The following is an 18,613-nucleotide window of genomic DNA, read 5'->3' as shown; positions in this document are numbered from 1 at the left end:
CGTGGATCCCTCTGCCTGCATCTTCAGCGGGCGAAACATATGGCTGAGTCTTCATCGAGTCGGCAACCCGCCTTCGGGACCGAGAACATTATTCAACGAACATTCCGAAAAATAATGGGAAAGCGAATCATTATCTCGTCGTATTCTTTGCTCCCTGACATTCTCACCAAGTCCAAACACTCGTTAACATGACAGAATCAGAAGCAGCTGCTACGTCTCGGAAAGACGTGCTCAAGGCATTCGTCTCTTTCCCTTCGCCTTATACTCAGACTCTGATCCTCCAAGCGCTCGTATCGACCTGTCCTGAAATTGCCATCTCGTTGGTCCAACCGACAGAAGACAATGTCCCGGCATTACAATGGTGAGTGACGCCCCGCCCTTCTCTCTAGACCCAGGGGAGTGAGGCACAAGGAATCTCATAAGCTGAGTATGCTATCAGGGCCGATTATGACCTATTGGAGTTTGAAAAACCTCGTTCCAACCCTTCTTCATACCTCATCTCCAGCTACATCTACCGTAAAGCCCTCATTCGGAAACATCAACTCCACCGAGTGGTCCTCGAGTACCTTGCCAAGTGTGACTATCGGCAGACGCCAAGTACGTTACAACATGCCTGGCCTAAAGGTTGGGACGTAGAAGTGCAGCACGCGGACGATCTGGACGAATTATGGATTGATGATCTGTACGAACTCGCAGTAGTGTTAGATGAGAATGAAGCCAAGGGTGAGGAGGAGAAGCGGTAGGTTGCATAGCAATTTTGCTCTTAAACGACTGGACTGACACTGGTGGCTAGGTGGTTCATCTTCAAACCTGGATTCGCGGATAGAGCACAAGGTATAAGACTATTCTCAACGAAGCAGGAATTGTGAGCTGATCTGGGCTGAGCTGAGCTGCGCCGAGCGGAACCGAGCGAAGCATAACTCGAGCCGTTCCTGACGATTTACCCAGGGAAGACATCTTCTCCGCATTCGACAACCCTGATTCGGAAGATGAAGAACCCGACCAGATTTCAAAGTATCAATCCATGAGTCAAGCTGCGGACGCTACGGTCGCTGCGATGGCGAGTAGGGAACCAAGGGACGATACTTTTGATGAGAAGTTGGAGAGGTGGAAGAGGAGGATCGAGGAGAGTAGTGACGAAGAGGACGAGGAGGATGAGCTGAAGAGAGAACCGGCGCCGAAGTTGATGGAATCGGGAGAGACAACGGGACAGGAAGAAGGACCCGTGGATGGAGTCGGAAAACTCGATCTGAACGGACGAGAAGCGATGAGACCAGGTAAAGCTGCAGAGCAGACGAAGAATGGTAGAGTGACTAGTGACGGAGATCAAGACGAAGGAGAGGATGAAAGAGACGAGGACGATGAAGACAATGAAGAAGACGACGACGACGACGATGACGACGACGAAGGCATTGTGACTTCACAGCTTCGTCACTTCCTGCTTCAAGTAAGTCCGTTCTCGCCAATCTGTCACCCATCTGACATCTCACGTGCCACTCCGATAGGAATACATCCCCTCGCCCATTCTATTCGATATCGCCCAGGAGCCCAACGTGCCAAGTACCGATCCCACAGGCTACAAAGTGAGTGAAAGTCTCTTACCTCTTTCATCTCGCATCGCGGTCTGACTTGATCCCCTCAGTTCCACCTCCGAGCCTACGTTCTCGTTACTGGCGCCTATACAGTCCACGTCTCCCGAACCGTCTTGGCATTATTCTCAGGATCCCCATATGTCCACCCTACGAGCTCTAACCTCAATCTCCAGGCGCACTTGACCAACACGTGCCTCCAGACAGACGCTTTCGGAGCATTGGCACCGCCTGAAGAACTCATCAAGCTTTATTGGGACCTAGACGGGATGTCCGCATTGAACAGGACGAATGGTGATTATGGGAATATGGGCAAGGTCGATAAGCAATGGCTAGAGGATACATTCGAACGGGTCGGCGAGGTCATTTCGGAGAGCGTGAAGGCTGGCGCAGAATGCGGATCGTTTAACCTTCAGTTCATGCCTAATGCCTTTGAGGCGAGTCCACAATGGTTGTATTCAGATGCTAACATTGCTGCAGATCTTCGGCGTCGACCTCTTACTCTCGTTCCCGCCTTCTTGGAAAACGACACAACCTGATGATCGATTACCGACGCCCTCCATCACCCTGCTTGAATTCAACGCTTCACCAGACTTTCATCAATCCGGTATGAACCTCCGTCCGAGGCTGTTGGAACTATTCAAGGGAGTGGTGGAGATTGCTATCAAGCCATTCTTCGGCGAGAACGGGCAACGATCATCTGACGATTCGATCACTGCTACAACAGAGGGCTTGCATGGCTGGCATCTGGTCGGACATCGCGATCAGCCACGCATGTAGTCTCAATTGCTCTAGGTATGGCTGGAGCTCATCCACCGACGACATCTTCGACATGATTGTGAGACGACACAACTGCAGGGGGTTACCACTTGCATTCCTTCTTCTTCTTCTTCTTCTTCCTGATTATTGCTACAAGATACTACGCCACCACGACCACTGTCCACCAGGCACAATAAAGGTTTCTCTACCACCTACTTGGATCCTCCCTTCTGTCCCTCAACGTGGGGGTCGGGGCCGTCACTGTATGTCGAAGTCAGCACAATGCCCAAGAGATAACGATCCCAACTCACGATCCACCGAATCCGTGCTCGGACGAGACTCGCTTGTCGGGAGTTCCATCCTGCTTCAATCCACCATGTTCAGTGGGCTTGTAAGCTTCTCCACCAGATCCAGCACCTCCTCCTCCGGAAGCCTTTCCTCCCTTTTGTCCTTCGACGTGAGGGTCGGGTCCGTCAGATCCTCCGAATCCGTGTTCCGAAGAGACTCGCTTGTCGGGTTCACCGGAGAGGGTCTTTCCGTCGTGCTAAGTGAGCGAGCGGGTGTCAGCGAGGAATGCAGCGAGGTAGTAGAGGCACGAGAGTGGGGGCAAGAGAGAAAAGCGGAGAGTGATATAAGGGAGGGTGGGTACGACGAAGGACGAAGACGAAGGTAGAGAGAGAGATGGTACGGAGGATGAGCAACAGGCGATGGCATGCGCCGACGTGCATCACGACATGGTTGCGAGGTGAAGTAGTGGTAACACCATCACACGACCTAGGATGTATATGGTACGTGTGTAACGACACGAGTGGATGTGGTGTATCACTCACCTCGGTGGGCTTGTAAGACATGTTGGAAGATGTTGTTGGAAGATGTTGTTGTTGTTGAGAAGATGAGATGAAGAGTTGAGATGAGAAAGAAATCGGTTAGAAATCCAAGATGGGTCAAGCTATTTATCTCTTTCCCCAGAGCTGGGGGCCGTCCAATCAACCCGTGTCAACTCGTGTCTTTGGTCCTCATTCATACATCATCATGACGTGATAATGGATGAATCGGGAGATGGGATGACCATAATTAGCGAGTCACGGGGGAGGGTGGGAATCTGGATCGATACAGCTAGCTATCATCATCATCATCATCATCGGGGGAACGCAGGGACAACCAATAAATAGGGAGCAACGATCTCGATGGCCACAGCATACCGCTAAAAATGACCCTGAAGTAAGCAGCAGCAGCAGCAGAGGAGGAGCCCCTGAAAGCGAAAAAAAACCAAATGACTTGGATGACAGGTCATCATCATCATCATTTATTGCATCGGGTTGAATATGAGAGATATCGGGCGAACTGACCAAGAGAATGTAGCGCTTTCAAGCTCATGCTAGAGCGGAAGGAGTAGTGGACTAATCCCATGGAATCTATGCGCAACCCATACCTTGTCTTGCTCCGGTCCATGTTCGTGTGCTGGGGGTGCAATCGGACCAATTGTCAGGAATGGCGACCACCGATCAACTCTAAAAGTTTAATAACCTTTGCTGGAATTGGGGGGCGTATTGAGAGACATCATCGACGATCGATTTCACAATTACCCCCCTCTCGCGATCACCATCGAGGGCATCATTGAGCATGCGGCATGACGTGTGTGGGTCGATAGTGATTAATTCAATGCAAAGTAGTGGATCAATGGGGTCCCCAATGACGATGTGTCACATGACTGGTGACCCGATGAACCAGATGATGACGTCTGGCATGAAAGGACGTGCGGTTCGGGTTGATTAGTAGCTACGGGAGCTAAGCTAATGACAGCGAAAAGAGCCACGCGATCCGATCCGAGACTGTGCATTCGCATCGAGAAAGCCAACACGAGATCTCGGGCATATCGGCCCGATTCATCGGCGTCGAGCTCTGCTCTTTGCCGGCCCTTCGCAGTCCAGCGAAATCCTTCCCATCTCCGCAAGGGGGCCCCGGTAGTCAACACGGGCGCGAATACGGATGTGTCGGCTGTGTGCAGTGGAGGAGGAGTGGAAGAGCGCTACGAAGACTTTGAGTCCCGTCGATGGGGCTATATAGCATGTGACAGATGATTCGATTTATGTTTCGAAGACGTCACGTGGTGGGCATTCTGGAGAATCGCGATTGGACGCAAGTCTGTCATGCCCTATGACAGCTTCAAGCGATTTGCAAGTACTTCCTCTCCAAACACCGCCAGAGCGGAATGTGGTGGTCTTGATTTGCGGGGTTGCATTGAGCCTGTGGACACTCCTCAGTATTGTCGCCTTTGTCGGCGAGGCAGGCGGGGAGACACATGCAAACCGGCCAATAACGTCGCCCAAAGGTGCCTGAGACGGTCCGTCAAAGATCACTTTGATGCATGATTTTGCTGCTTATCACCCTTGTAGAACTGACTACGGATCCCGGTAAACCTCTCCCACTTTCTAAGCATCCTCTCCCTCACGAAGTTGACAACGTCCACGTATCCAATATTATAATAGACCATTGTGCTGTGCATGGAGCCCTTCCTTGTACAAGCTCGCAGTGCATACGAGGAGATGCCTTGACACTATTGCGTGAGTATCTCCTCAATCACTTGCTGTATCATGCAACTCCGCTTCAAGAGGAACTGCTCAGCGACGACGTAAAAGCATGCATGCGTGTCCAGGCTGTGGGCTGCCACACAGCTCATGGAGATCCCCCCAGTTCTCCGCGCTTTCAGTCGCCACCCAAAGAAAGTCGCGTTATCCGAAAGAAGCAGAAGAAGCAAGTGACCGCGGCGAGGGAGGGGGCGAAGGGATCATTGACGATAGGCGATCACGCTCCAGGAGCATCAGATAGGAGGTGCTGAGCAGTGTCGATTGCTCTCTCTCTCTCTGTGTCTCTGTCTTTGAGAACGCGCTGCTGGTCCTCCCTCACTCTTGCTTCCAATCGACTCGGCTGTTGTCATTATTATACCTATTTATCATTTTATTATTGATCTTATTACGATTGCTCCCGGCGATCACCTCATCCATCCCAGATCATCATCGAATTCGTGTGTCGGCACCCAACCTGTCACTGCTGCGTTCTTCGTGTCTCTGTTCTCGTGTCTCCTCTCTCCCAACAGACATCCCCTCGATGTGAACCTGCCCCATCCCCTTCCTCGTTCGCTCGATGAAGGAGCAGTCGCTTGAGTAGCCTAGACGTCTCGCCGTATCTGTGATAACCACAAAGGTCCTCGTCCTCCTTCTTTCTCCCCTTTCCCCTTTCGAGATTCACATTACACACACATACACGCACGCACACGGGGTAACACAAATCAGCCTAGCCCAGCTATATGGTACAATTATCACCACCATCATAGCATCTTCACACCCCCTCGCGATAGCTCATACGACCCCGTCTCAGTGACCGACTCGCATCCCGCCACCACCACCGCCACACAACCACCATTCACACCTTTGCCCCGATCAACCCTGAACCCTTTTCGCTTAGAACACCAGGGTCTCATCTCGTCAAAAAGGAAGTTGTAAAGGTTGGCTTCCCACCCTTTGGGCGGGGCCGTTCCTTGGTCCTCCCTCGCAGTCGTCGGAAGCTCGGATCCAGACCATCCGGGGATTGATTGGTCTACACGTCAACCGTCAACTTGGACAAAGTCAATTTGTGTGATCACGACCTCGTCTTGATACCCCCGGCTCTAGCATCACACCTCCTTCACCATGGCACCTGATATCCATTCAGCTGGGACTGGAACCCCCAGGAAAGATGCCGCCGAGTCTAGCAGCGGAACTGGGACACCGCATAGACATCATCGAGATAGGATAGGACCTTATGTCGTAGACGGCGAGATCGGTAGAGGAAGCTTTGCAACAGTGTTTAAAGGTCATCGCTCAGTGAGTCAAGCTAAGCTTACAGAACCTGCCTGGTCTATCTTGCCTTCCCCAGCCATATTCGTCTCGGCCAGCACGCTTCGCTACCTCTCGCGCTTGGCATCCCCGTGACGCATTGATCAAAATGCTAACCCGCCTTCTGCGTCCTCTCAGAAATCCCGTGTACCAATCGCCATCAAAGCCGTGTCTCGACAAAAGCTCACGACAAAGCTATTGGAGAATCTAGAGAGCGAGATCAATATCCTCAAAGCGATCAATCATCGTAATATAGTAGGCATGGAGGATTGCTTCGTACGTGGTGCTAGCGGTCGCGGTCTCGAACTGTTCTGACTCACACAATCTTCCGCAGAAATCCGACACCCACATCTACCTCGTGATGGAGTTTTGCTCCGGGTCAGACCTGTCCATATACATCAAGAATCGAGGTCGACTACCGACTTTGGATTTCGTACCGCGAGGAGCTGGACCCAATGCTGAAAAGATCTTTTGGCCTCATCCTGCTGCAGGTGGAATCGACGAACGGGTCATCAGGTGTTTCCTCGGTCAACTAGGTCAGCTCAAGCTTCTCTCTTTGCCTTCACGAGCTGACATATTCCCAGCTCTCGCCCTGCAATTCCTCCGTTCGCAAGATTTGGTGCATCGAGACATCAAGCCCCAGGTGAGTCTTATCATTCACATGGCCTTTCCGTCACTGATCTTGCACAGAATCTCCTGATGCAGCCTGCGACTCCGGAGGAGCTAGCGGAGGGACACCCGCTTGGCATTCCTGTGCTCAAGGTCGCAGATTTCGGGTTCGCCCGCATATTGCCCGCTGCCGCCATGGCAGAGACCTTGTGTGGATCCCCGTGAGCTGACCTATTGTTGCCTTTGTGTCGGAAAACTGAACTCTGACTAGCCTTTACATGGCACCCGAGATTCTCAGATATGAGAAGTATGACGCCAAGGCTGACTTGTGGTCCGTTGGCGCGGTCCTCTTTGAGATGTCTGTTGGGCGACCACCCTTCCGGGCGAACAATCATGTCGAGCTCTTGCGTCGCATCGAAAAGGGTGAAGATAGGATCAAGTTCCCTGACGAATCCAGCAAGGCTCAGAACCCACCAGAAGGCGAAACTCCTCAGACTTCTCCAGTCCCTGACGATATCAAGGCGTTGATTCGAGGTCTCTTGAAACGCCAACCGGCTATGCGCATGGGATTCGAAGACTTTTTCGCCTGCGGCGTCTGGGATGGGCACATGACTGAAAGCAAGATTACGGAAGATGGAAGTGAAGGCATGAGTTACGATACGTCGACGGAAAGCTCTGCCTTAGCTGCAAGTGACCGAGTGCGAGAGATGCTGGAGAGTGAACAAGCGGCTATCGATGCTCGTCCTGTACCCACCCACGCGCCTCAACCTTTGTCTACGGACAAGGCGATGAACCCTCAGCCCGCACCCCGACCTCAGGCTCAGCCCCAATCGGCGCAGCCTCCTCAGCAGATCAGACCTCCCTTTGCTCAACTCGCGTCCGTCAGTAATCAGAGACCCAGAGTCCCACGACAGACTGAACCAAAGTATTACGTTAGCGATGAACGAGGAGTTGAGAGGGAAACAGCGACTCCTGTGCCTACTCCGCCTACTTCCGCGTCACCCCTTCCCATCATCTCTGGCGTACCGGCCACTGGGCCGCCCATTACGAATCGACGCGTGTCTCCGCGTGAGAACCGGGAGATCAGCTCTGTTGAAGACCCTCAACCGCTCACGCCGTCGTCCAACGTTGTCACCGCGCCGATACCTCGCAGGGTTGTAGGCGAGGGATCGCCCTTGGCTGCTACGCCTCCCATCACGTTCGTCACGGGCAAGGATGAGAGTGCATTGGAAGGGGAAGACTCAGTGGTCGGCAGGGAATATGTAGTGGTGGAGAAAAGGACTGTGGAAGTGAATGCGCTGGCTGATGGTGAGTGGTGGTGCATTTGGACGCAATTCACGAGCTGACAGACCTTTGCAGAGCTGGATCGCGCTTCGAAAAAGCCCGAGGGGACTATGATCCGTCGCCAGAGCTCTCGCACAAGTATCGTTACTCGACCAGTATCATCGTTCAAACCGAGCAGTACATCGCCTCACGCCGCGCCGGTCCCGCTCTCGACTACACCTCAACATGCTGCACTCACTCATGTCTCTCAATCCCCTCCTTTTTCCTTATCCTCTACTCCGCCATTCGCTGTCCCGCCCTTCGCGAGACAGCCGTCGGGACCACCCCAAGGCACCATCATATCGCCAGCTATATCCCGATCACCGTCTGTCAATCACAGTCTACCCAGTTCGTCATCCGCAAATCACGGTATCAGCTTTCCTCCAACGCAGCTGTTTGAACAATCGCGATATGGTACATCACCATCATCTCTCCAGACTGGCGCACTGGCTCGCGCGCTGACCAACACGGCTATGCGTTTGATCGGAACATCAGCAAATGCAGCTGGGAACGTGATCGCTCGGGCTACCGCTTCGAAGCGTCGACCCACGATCACTCGAACTGGGGACCTCGACGCGGAAGAAGATGATTTATTGCGATCCGTGGAAGATTGTGCGCGGAAAGCTTTCGTCCTATTCGAATTGGCAGATTCTCGCCTGTTGACGTGGCAGAGCTTGGCAAACCTCCCCAGTTCCTCAAGCTCTGCGAAACCTCGGCGTAAATCAAGTAGCTCGTCAATCAACTCTGAAGTGGCCGTCTTGCGTAAACAGGAGATTGCAGCGGGCGAAGGGGTTGTCTTATACTGCAAGGCTTTGACTTTCATCGTCCAGGGTACGAACAGAATCCAGCGATATTGGGAACGAAGAGCCAAGAATGGAGCCTATGAGACGAGTTCGGAACTGAACGAAAGTGAGTTGACCGTAGCGAAGATCGGATTTCCGTGCTGATCCCGACTTTTTCAGTGGTTCAATGGCTTCGAGCGAGATTCAACGAATGTTATGAAAAGGCTGAATGGGCAAAATCGAAGTGCGCCGAAGAACTTCCATTTGTCGATCGGCTCTCACACGACAAATCGAGAGACATGGTGAGGGATTGATTTTTGCGAGCTAAAATCTGAGAGACATGTGGTGGTGACTTGACTGACATTGTTTGCCCTAGTCTCGACTCGCTGCTCAAGCTGAACTCAATGGAGATTTCGTCTCTGCTGAAAGTGGATACGAATCCAGTCTTTGGCTTCTCCAAGCTTTGGCGGATAACCTCATGTATGACGATGGGGAACAGTTGAGACCTGAAGATCGTGCGTCGATCGAGAAGCGTGAGCGGGCGCCGTGGCCAGCATTGCGGAAATGGTACTGATGGCTCTTGGGATAGTATCTGGTATTATCCGTGCGCGACTCGAATCACTCAGGAAGAAAATGGCCGATGCGGGCGTCCCTTCGAGGACGTGAATCCAAGCATAACGCCGTCCGCCAATCCAAACTTTTGTTCGACTATTGGACCGATCATTTTGCTCGATAGACTCTTTGGACCTTTCTCAGCATCATCATCACCACCACCATCACCCTCGGCTCCCTCAAAACCTGTACCATACAATCGTCCCCTGTTGCTCCCACTCCCACTCCCATCTCAACCCGCCGTTTTCTCTCTGCATCGCTTCGATTCCGGTTGTTCTTTTGCTGCCTCTCTCTGACTCTACCCTTTCTGCTCAAGACTGTCATCCATGATCTCCACTATCAAATCTGTTGTTCATTATATATATATTCGAGAGAGAGCTGTATCTCTCAAAACGTTACCATCCAACCATCTTCAGCTAGAAAAATCCCCATATTGACTTATTATCGTGTATCCTTTACCATTCTGCAACCACACTCTGCTCTCGCTCTCTCTCTTCACATGTACGCTCTACTTCCCGTGACTTTCTTCTCTTCATATACCATATGCAAGAAATGCTGCGGTTTCGTGTACTCTATGACCTTTAGCTTCTATCCATGCATCGCATCGTCTGACTCGTTCGGAGGAGGTCTGTTCGGATTTGAGCGGTCATTTTCCGGTCCGAATTCACCGATGTGTCATGACGGAGGTGGAGGATGGTTCCAAATTACTGTCATCTGCTACCTGCAACTTTTGGTGACTGATCAGAGAGGGAGTTTGACTGAAAGGCGTTCGACCATACTACTCAGCAGGATTGCGCTTGACGAGCATCATGCTGCTATTTCGCGCTGTGCTGAGCTCGCTGCTCATTATTCCGAACGACGCGCTCGCTCTCGGTGATCCGAAATGCGTTTCATTCCCCACTTCACCTTACGCCGTACACGATTCAACCACTCTCTCAGATACCCTCCTCGCCGCTGTCAAAACATCTTGGCGTACATTACTTGGCCGACGATCTACCAATGACGTCGATTCGAGCGCGACGACGTTGCCGCCCTCACCCTTCATCATCTCTTCTCATATACCTCGTCGTCGGATCCGACATTCTCCTCCTATCCTTATTGATTCAACGGACGATGAAGCGATTCATATCGCCGCTCATTTCTTCGCGAATGATATCGAGCGTGTGACGGGACTCAAACCGGCTGTCTATAATGATACGATTCCTCGAGGTGTCGAAAGTGCCATCATCGTTGGCTCTGTGGACAGTTCACTCGTTCAGTCCTTCGAGCCCGATTGGACGGATGATATGAAAGGCAGGTGGGAAGTTTGGGACGCGAGAGTCGTCAAAAATCCGAGAGTCAAGGGAGATCTCGAAGAGGTGTTGATGCTCACTGGATCTGACAGAGTGAGTTTCGAGATAGCGTTTAAAAGCCGAGAACAGAGAGACAGAGACGAAACCCTTACTGACCGGCGACGTTTGTCCCACCCTTCAGCGGGGCACTATCTACGCCTTATACTCCATCTCGGAACAGATGGGCATCTCCCCTTGGTACTGGTGGGACGACGTGCCTACTCTCAAACACGAGACAATCGCATTTGACAGCTCTAAAATCTGCTCTCACGGTGAACCAACTATCAAATACCGTGGCCTGTTCCTCAATGATGAGTTACCTGCACTTTGGAATTGGGCAAGGGATTACTTTGAGATACCATTACCTCAATGTCCATTCCAAGTAGGGATGTACGAACGGGTGTTTGAGCTTTTGCTACGGCTCAGAGCCAATTATCTCTGGCCAGCGAGTGAGTGGACGGACAAGTTTCTGATTGAAGAGACACCACTCCAATCGAGCTGACCTTGACGTCAATTCTTGACAGTGTGGGCAGGCATGTACTACGTCGACGGTCTGAATCCCGAAGCAAATGGTCTGCCTCAACCTGCTATACCCGGTCCCAATCAGGTCCTGGCTCAACGAATGGGTATCGTCTCAGGTACATCGCACCATGAACCCATGGCGCGTAACAAGGCCGAATGGGATTTAGAGGGCAGTGGACCGTGGGACTGGACGAACAACGAGACATTGATCAAGTGGTGGGAATACGGTGCGGAACGGGCAAAAGGTCTCGAAACCATGTACACTTTGGGCATGAGGGGCGATGGAGATAGTCCTCTGATCGGAGCAAGTCCCGAACTCGTCGAAGGTGAGTCATAGATCCTCATACCGTCAGGGGACTCGCGAAAAGACTTACAGAGACGGCCATGTAGGGATCGTTGACGTTCAACGGGATATCCTGCGAAGGGTCAACAAGAGAACGGATATCTCTGATATGCCACAGACTTGGGTCATGTACAAGGAAGTCCAAGGGTTCTATCAGCAAGGTGTGAGTATGCCGAGGACTGCGTGGTAGCTGGACATCCGATCGCTGACGTCCTATTCTCTAGCTCAAAGTGCCTGAAGATGGTGAGATTAATGTTGATGGGGTCATAGAAAGCTGACCCCGCCTCGAGTCACCATCATGCTCGCGGATGACAATTGGGGTAATGTCATGGCCACACCGAGGCGAGATGTCACACACAAGGGGGGCGCCGGGCTTTACTATCATGCCGAATGTGAGCACGAAATGCGCTCTGAGGTTGAAGCTCCTAACGCGAGTCTGACAGACGTCGGTGTGCCCAGATCGTACAAGGTGAGTGAACTTCTGTTCTTTGGGTCCGTCTTGATGCTAAGCACCCGATTTCAGTGGATCAATACTATCTCCCTCGCCAAAAGTCGGACAAAGTTCTCTGTTTTGGATCATGTGCTCTTGCTGACGCTGCCCTCCAGTGTGGGAACAACTCGACATTGCACAGGCATTCGACATCAATCAAGTCTGGATTCTGAACGTCGGTGACCTCAAGCTCACTGAGATTCCCCTTGATTACTTTACCAATATTGCCTATGATTCTAGTCGATGGGGTAGGAACTCAGTGACGCCATGGATGAAGGAATGGGCCACCCGAGATTTTGGACCGGAGTACGCAGACGAAGTGGCTCACGTCCTAGGCACCTTCTCAGTCAGTACATCGGCGAGCGAGTCGCGCGTCTTTGTCTCTGGCAAACTGACTCGGATCAACAGCGCTACGTGTCCCGAGTGAAGCCTGAACTATTACATCCCCAACACTGGTCCCTTTACAATTACGAAGAGTGCGCCATGCCCTCCGCGGTGTAGTGTACAAGCCAGCTAACGTCCAGCTAGAGCCGAAAGAGCTCTTGCAGAGTGGGACGATCTCGAGTCTCGATCCGACGCCCTCTTCCATGCCATGCCCAAAGCTACTCGTACAGCTTATTTCGAACTCATACATGGCGTAGTCAGGCTAATGGCGAATCTCAATCGGCTGTATGTGGCGAGTGAGTTCAGATGCACATCGTCAACTTGAGACAAGAGGCGCTGACTGGGCGACACCGCCGCCCAGCGGGACGTAACAATGCGTACGGCGATCAAGGGAGAACGTCGACCAACATGTGGGCTGAGAAAGCTATCGAGTATTTCAAGACGGATGGTGAGATCACAAGGGAGTATCATGAACTGTATGGCGGCAAGTGGGATCAGTGAGTAGTCACAGAGGATGGGAGCGAATCGTTCTGACGCCCCCCGTCCATAGTGTTCTTGATCAAGCAGTAAGTCGAACGGATGAGTTCGTGAGGTGCTTAACCCCATCAGCATATCAACTTCAATGCACCTGTCGAAAGGCAGCGAAACTTCATGCCGCCCGTCACCTTTATCGAAACTTTCCTTCCCTCACGTCCTTCGCGCGAGGCGAAACCACCAGGCTTACCATCCTATTACAAAGTCGCAGTCGAGAATTCTCGAGGATCTTGGCCAGGAAGCGATTTTGATCGCTGTCCCGGGTGGAGCTCGGAATGTTGGAATCCTTTGCTCAAGTCAATGGACCCGTATGGCGCATCATCTCGCTGGATCGACGTCTACTCTAGTGGACCCAAAGATGTCGATTTTGTCATTGACACTAATGTTACTTGGCTCGTCCCATCCATCACGCAAGGCCATGTCAAACTTGACGGTAGTCGGGATATCCGATTCTCCGTTTCGATCGACTGGGAGAAACTCCCTTCAAAAGGAGAGATGTATTCTACCGGCGGAGGAATGACGATCCACGGCAGTGATCATACCAACGTCACTGTTAACATTCCCGTCGCTGTGCCTGCCAAGTCTGCCCTTCCGCCATCCGATTTCCACGGCTTTATCGAAGGTGATGGATATATCGTGATTGAAGCTGGTCACTATACCTCAAGTCACTCGGCCCAGGGATACGCATGGGAAGAGCACGAATGGTACGGTCGGACCGTTTCTGGCCTATCTGTCTTGCCAGTTTCAGACCAGAACCTCACTATTGGTGAAGGACCCAGCCTCACATACGAATTCTGGACTACTGCCACGACTTCGAAGGACAAGGCAGAACTCACGGTCCAGATTGGACCATCTATCAATTTCATTTATGGCAAAAAGCTGGCTCTGGGTATTCAGTGGGATGACAAGGATCCTCAGATCATCACGCCTATCCCTGATTCAGTGACTATCGAACACGGCGGCACAGTGCCTCCCGATTGGCTCGACGTGGTAGCTCAAGAAATCCGAAATGTCACCATGACCATTGACGATATTGGAAAGCCGGGCAAACACTCTGTGACCATCTGGGGAATGACCGCTGGCATAGTCGTTGAGAGAGTCCTCTTAGATTTCGGAGGTATCAGAGAGAGAGGATATAGTTATCTTGGTCCACCCGAGTCGAGAAAACTGTAAAGCATTTTGAACATCTGCATGGCGTGCGTGCTTCACTGGCACTAGCTTGGTTGAGCTTTCTTTCCCTGAGCTCATGCAGCCGTCTTGGTCTGTCCGCTTTCCCTCAATTCAATCTTCTCTCTCTCAGCTTCTTTCTTCCTTTGGGCAGCGACTTTGCGCATCTGCGATTGATTCCAATCAGCAGGCTTTCCCAGCCTCTCTTAGGAATAGATAAATACTCACCCTTTGTCTCCGACCTTTACCTCTCTTTCCAGCTGCGCTAATCTCAACATCCACGTACGCATCCCTCTTCTTCTTCGCTGCTGCTTCTGCTCTTATCTTCTCACGTTTACGATCTCGTTTCCGCATATGTGGAGCCATAGATGCTTTGAGGAGAGAGCCGTATCGAGCGTGAAATTCTGGTAGACGAGTAGCTGGTATCTGAGAGAGAGAAAGAAGGTCAGATGGTGGTACACAGTTGAAATGATCGGACTCTTTGAAGTCAGGCGGTGCAGCATTTCACCCTAAAGGGTGATCTAGATCCCCATCACCTAGCTTTTTATGTGTGTGTGTGTGCGACACACCGAGATTGAGACTCACTCTTGACGAGAACTTTGAGCCTGAACCCGTTGTACACCGTATCAATACTTGAAACTCTGGTCCATCCTCGCCATCCTCCATCGTCACGTCGTCTTCGTTCGCATCCTCGCGATCATCTGTGCAAAGTCCAGCATCAGCATCTTTACCATCCTCTCCAAGTCCCTTTCTCCAAGTGAACAAAGACGCCGTCGCTCACATCGTTTATGATTGAGCCATATGGCTCCTGACGAAGATGGGTCTGAAAAGGTGGTTTCTAACCGTTCTAAAAACTGTAAAGCAGAGGATTGGGTATCATCAGCACGATGTCTCGATGCTCAGGATCATTGCGCCTTAGCCTACCTGATCAGGCTGCAGTAGTTCTTGAGGCATGATGCGCGCTGTAGAGGGTATCGTGTGAGGTGTCGAATGCTGAAGGGTAGGTGAGGAAGTGCAAAACAGCGGGGGAATTTCGAAACAACCACCAATTCATTCAGTGCCGGAGTCCCCGGAGGTTTTATGAAGAAGGTATGATGACTTTTGTGATATCTCTACTTTGTCCTTCACGAACGGCACTTACAAAGCTAAGACGGCCGCGTCGTCTTCAAGGGCCCTGAGATCTCCCCGATGTCTTCCTCTGGCGTTGTATCTAAAAAGCTCAAGTTCAAGGGCGACAAGCCGAAGAAAAAGAAGAGGCATCATCGAGAGGTTGAGGACGAGGATGGAGACGTAGAATTTCAAGCCATGGCTTCTGCTGATCCGAAGGGTGGGTGCGGCATGGAGCCCAGGAGGTAGAGACATCGACCTCTGATGCTACAATTCTGATAGGTTGGATATTCCCTAGCGAGCCTGTGGAAGTTTCTGGACCCGCTTTCATCCTCTTGCCGACTGAACCCTTGACTTGCCTTGCTGTGAGTGACAAAGTTGTGCCAAGCATACATTGGATGGCTGATCCTGATTCTGCTCAGTACGATCCTCAGAGGCAACGGGTCATTGCTGCTCCTGTTGAGATCCCTGAAGCCCCGGAGGGAATGGACGATCTTTCGCCTTCTGAGGTTCTGGCTGTGGTTGAGCCAAGCGATATCAATCACGTCTGGGTCGCTTCTCGTCTCAGTGGAAGCGAAGAGGTCATCTCGCTACGGACCACAGCGTGTGTTGAAACCTGTATCCGGAACTTCTCTGCTGACAGTATCCATAGCGGCACATTCCTGACTGCTTCCCCGTCTGGAGTCTTGACGGCAGTCGTGGCCTCTCGTGGTCCTTTGGAGGCTTTCAAACCTATGCCGGTCAGCTCATCTTCACCATTCCCATCTTTTTCCCTCTGGACCAGCTCCGAGAAGTACATCTCTGTCACTCCTGGACCATCTCTAGGAGGCAAGATCGAGCTCAGAGCAGATTCAGAAAGTGTGGGCGAAAGGGAATCATTCAGGATCAAGTGTCAGCGAGAGTTTGTCCTCAAAGCCAAGATGGGTACAGAGGGGGAGAAGGGGAAACGGAGGATGGGAACAATTGGAGGAGGAGGAGGAGCTGCTGCTGTCGGTGGATCAGTGGAAGATGAAATCAAGCGCAAGTGAGTTGATGGACGTAAGGGACTTTGAAGGGGACGGTGCTGACTTTGCCCTTTCAGTAAACAGGCTCAGACGTGGGGTGCGGGCCGTGTCGTTGTTAGCGATCAGGATCGGAGTGAGCTCAAGCGGGCAAAGAAAGAGGGCAGATTGGCAGAGGCCATGCTGGATCGTAGGGCCGCCCTCAAGAGGTGAGAGTCAATGGGTGGCCTCCATCAATATGCACGTAGCTGATAAAGTGCTTCAGTGACCGGTATGCCAAATGAGCGACCAGTGCGGCGAGGTTTTGTACGGCGAGCATGCCCCAACACACTCTGTAATACTAGTGTAATGCATCTAAAACATTGGCTTTTCCCTAGAGATATCTGTATGTGTATACCCCCTGCCGCCCTTTTCGTGATCTGATATCAAGCTTCCACCGGCGACCGTACTCCTCATCATGTACTTGTAAATCACCAATCCGTCCAAACCGACAGGGCCACGCGCATGTGTTTTACCCGTGCTGATACCGACTTCTGTGCCTAGACCGTATCTCGTCCCATCGGCGAACCTGGTGCTGGCATTGATGAAACAATTGGCAGAATCCAAGCCTCTGCACCAGGTTGACATGGAGGCCTCTGACTGGGTGACTATAGAATCGGTATGATGAGAGGAATGAGCATTGATGTGTTGGATCGCGGCGGCTGTTGAAGGGACCGTCTTGACAGCCAGAGTTGGTCCAAGAAACTCGGTGGTATAGTCAGACGGCGTGGATGCAGTACAATTGACGGCAGCCAGCTGAATGTGCTGTAAAGCGTCAAGAGAGGAGGGATCGCATCGAAGAGCCACGTTCTTCTCCATTAATGCGACGGCGACTTTTGGCCAAACAGAACTTAAGATGGATTCATGGACCAGTAAGGTCTCTGCTGAATTACAAGCTGCCATATAGTCGATCTGGGCCAACGTCAGCTCCATTAACGGGATTTCTTCGCAGATGAACAAGCTCTCACCTTTGACTCTACGGTCACTCTTATGGCTGTCTGCTCATCCGCACTTTCGTCAAGGTAGACGGCGCAAATTCCATCTGCATGACCCATGACTGGTATGCGAGTCGAATTCTGTATGCTCTTGACGAGCTCGTTCCCTCCACGAGGCATGACAAGGTCTATATACTTGTCTTGGGCGAGCAAAGATGAGATTTGAGATCGGGTAGAGACAGATTGAATAAAGGTGGGAGGAATGGAGGTGGAAGACAAGGCTTGAGCGATGAGATTTGATAGGAGCGTAGAGGTGTGAATGGATTCCTTGCCACCTTTCAAGATGGCTGCATTGCCTAATCGAGTCTATCAGCCAGCGTCTGATACCGTTGCTGTGACTCTTGGGTGAGGAAAGCATCAACTCACCCGACTTGATCGCCAAGGCGGCAATATTCACAACGACCTCTGGTCTAGCTTCGAAGATGACCAGTAAGACTCCAATTGGACAGGTGACTCGGTGGAGCTCCAATCCTGGTCCGAGTTCTTTCGCAAACGTCACGAGACCCGTTGGAGCAGGTAAAGCAGCTACGTCCATGACGCCCTGAAGCATTGATTCGTATTTACCCGCTCTAGACAGGTCGAGACGAGAGACGAGGGTCGATGATAGTTTGCCCTGATCAACGAGAGCCGAGGCAGCCTATTTGCATTTGCAATTCGTCAGAATCATCCCTTTACTCTTCTTCTCTCTATCGTGCCCACCTCCATGTCCTTCTGGTTCGCTTCTAGCACTTCCTCTCTCCGTTCATTCAGGATCTTGTGGATTGCCCGCAGAGCTACATTTCGCTCTGCTGGATCGACCAATTGAGATTCTTCAAACGCCCTCCTCGCCGCTATGGCGATACTCTCCGCCCCAGATGATCCCGATGAGCTGGATTCCGCCATGCTGGACATCTGTCTCGTCACTCGAGGACGTCGTTGAATCAGATTCAGGATTGAACATTTCGACTCGGAATGCTAGGTGGGTGACGAATTTTCGGTGGTGGCAGAGTGGCATTCATGGGCGATGTGATTCTGTTGCCCATTGTGTGTGTATAGCGTACTGTGGCCGAGCTTGTCTTGTGAAACATGTTGGACAGCTCCGACTGATCTCTCTACAATATACAAAGATGCTAGTGGCACTGTCTGCGATGCAAGCTTGACCTGAGTAGGAT

General features: G+C 51.7%; 8 protein-coding genes across 8 annotated transcripts; 5 read left to right on the top strand and 3 right to left on the bottom strand.

The window, feature by feature from the left end:
* The first annotated feature begins 52 nt into the window (after positions 1–52).
* BD324DRAFT_385848 (tubulin-tyrosine ligase family-domain-containing protein) lies at positions 53–2,763 on the top strand. Its single transcript, XM_022012644.1, has 7 exons — positions 53–361; positions 440–739; positions 794–865; positions 949–1,447; positions 1,506–1,583; positions 1,643–2,026; positions 2,070–2,763. The coding sequence occupies exons 1-7, from the start codon at positions 189–191 to the stop codon at positions 2,367–2,369; spliced, it is 1,806 nt and encodes a 601-aa protein (XP_021871565.1). The 5' UTR covers positions 53–188; the 3' UTR covers positions 2,370–2,763.
* On the bottom strand, positions 2,561–3,199 carry BD324DRAFT_650149 (hypothetical protein; the record flags this gene model as incomplete). The annotated part of the gene is made up of 3 exons (XM_022018107.1): positions 2,561–2,609; positions 2,660–2,892; positions 3,179–3,199. 3 exons carry the CDS (start codon positions 3,197–3,199, stop codon positions 2,561–2,563), a joined length of 303 nt encoding a protein of 100 aa, XP_021871564.1.
* Positions 3,200–3,743: 544 nt separating this feature from the next.
* On the top strand, positions 3,744–4,025 carry BD324DRAFT_622482 (hypothetical protein). The gene has a single exon (XM_022015478.1). It carries the CDS (start codon positions 3,757–3,759, stop codon positions 3,967–3,969), a length of 213 nt encoding a protein of 70 aa, XP_021871563.1. The 5' UTR covers positions 3,744–3,756; the 3' UTR covers positions 3,970–4,025.
* A 2,012-nt stretch (positions 4,026–6,037) lies between these two features.
* Positions 6,038–9,603, top strand: BD324DRAFT_641773 (hypothetical protein; the record flags this gene model as incomplete). The annotated part of the gene is made up of 10 exons (XM_022017445.1): positions 6,038–6,211; positions 6,362–6,499; positions 6,558–6,759; positions 6,808–6,866; positions 6,914–7,053; positions 7,104–8,140; positions 8,192–9,064; positions 9,118–9,239; positions 9,314–9,470; positions 9,527–9,603. 10 exons carry the CDS (start codon positions 6,038–6,040, stop codon positions 9,601–9,603), a joined length of 2,979 nt encoding a protein of 992 aa, XP_021871562.1.
* Positions 9,604–10,271: 668 nt separating this feature from the next.
* Positions 10,272–14,333, top strand: BD324DRAFT_622478 (hypothetical protein). The gene is made up of 14 exons (XM_022015477.1): positions 10,272–10,934; positions 11,023–11,329; positions 11,405–11,728; positions 11,793–11,908; positions 11,970–11,988; positions 12,036–12,137; positions 12,189–12,214; positions 12,269–12,296; positions 12,352–12,581; positions 12,644–12,711; positions 12,764–12,915; positions 12,981–13,116; positions 13,170–13,185; positions 13,229–14,333. The coding sequence occupies exons 1-14, from the start codon at positions 10,359–10,361 to the stop codon at positions 14,324–14,326; spliced, it is 3,198 nt and encodes a 1,065-aa protein (XP_021871561.1). The 5' UTR covers positions 10,272–10,358; the 3' UTR covers positions 14,327–14,333.
* Positions 14,334–15,377, bottom strand: BD324DRAFT_622470 (signal recognition particle, SRP9/SRP14 subunit). Its single transcript, XM_022015476.1, has 5 exons — positions 15,245–15,377; positions 15,102–15,174; positions 14,906–15,021; positions 14,549–14,746; positions 14,334–14,487 (listed from the first exon to the last, which is right to left on the bottom strand). Exons 1-5 carry the CDS (start codon positions 15,272–15,274, stop codon positions 14,398–14,400), a joined length of 507 nt encoding a protein of 168 aa, XP_021871560.1. The 5' UTR covers positions 15,275–15,377; the 3' UTR covers positions 14,334–14,397.
* Positions 15,378–15,390: 13 nt separating this feature from the next.
* BD324DRAFT_589334 (hypothetical protein) lies at positions 15,391–16,765 on the top strand. The gene is made up of 6 exons (XM_022013776.1): positions 15,391–15,647; positions 15,710–15,792; positions 15,850–16,031; positions 16,080–16,451; positions 16,509–16,637; positions 16,694–16,765. The coding sequence occupies exons 1-6, from the start codon at positions 15,509–15,511 to the stop codon at positions 16,710–16,712; spliced, it is 924 nt and encodes a 307-aa protein (XP_021871559.1). The 5' UTR covers positions 15,391–15,508; the 3' UTR covers positions 16,713–16,765.
* A 17-nt stretch (positions 16,766–16,782) lies between these two features.
* BD324DRAFT_650144 (putative glutamate-5-semialdehyde dehydrogenase) lies at positions 16,783–18,344 on the bottom strand (the record flags this gene model as incomplete). Its single annotated transcript, XM_022018106.1, has 4 exons — positions 16,783–17,379; positions 17,436–17,758; positions 17,829–18,099; positions 18,162–18,344. The coding sequence occupies 4 exons, from the start codon at positions 18,342–18,344 to the stop codon at positions 16,783–16,785; spliced, it is 1,374 nt and encodes a 457-aa protein (XP_021871558.1).
* Between the last annotated feature and the right edge of the window lie 269 nt (positions 18,345–18,613).

The sequence above is a fragment of the Kockovaella imperatae genome (assembly GCF_002102565.1).
Source record: "Kockovaella imperatae strain NRRL Y-17943 chromosome Unknown BD324scaffold_5, whole genome shotgun sequence".
Lineage (NCBI taxonomy): Eukaryota > Fungi > Basidiomycota > Tremellomycetes > Tremellales > Cuniculitremaceae > Kockovaella > Kockovaella imperatae.
This window is presented reverse-complemented; position numbering and strand designations above follow the sequence as displayed.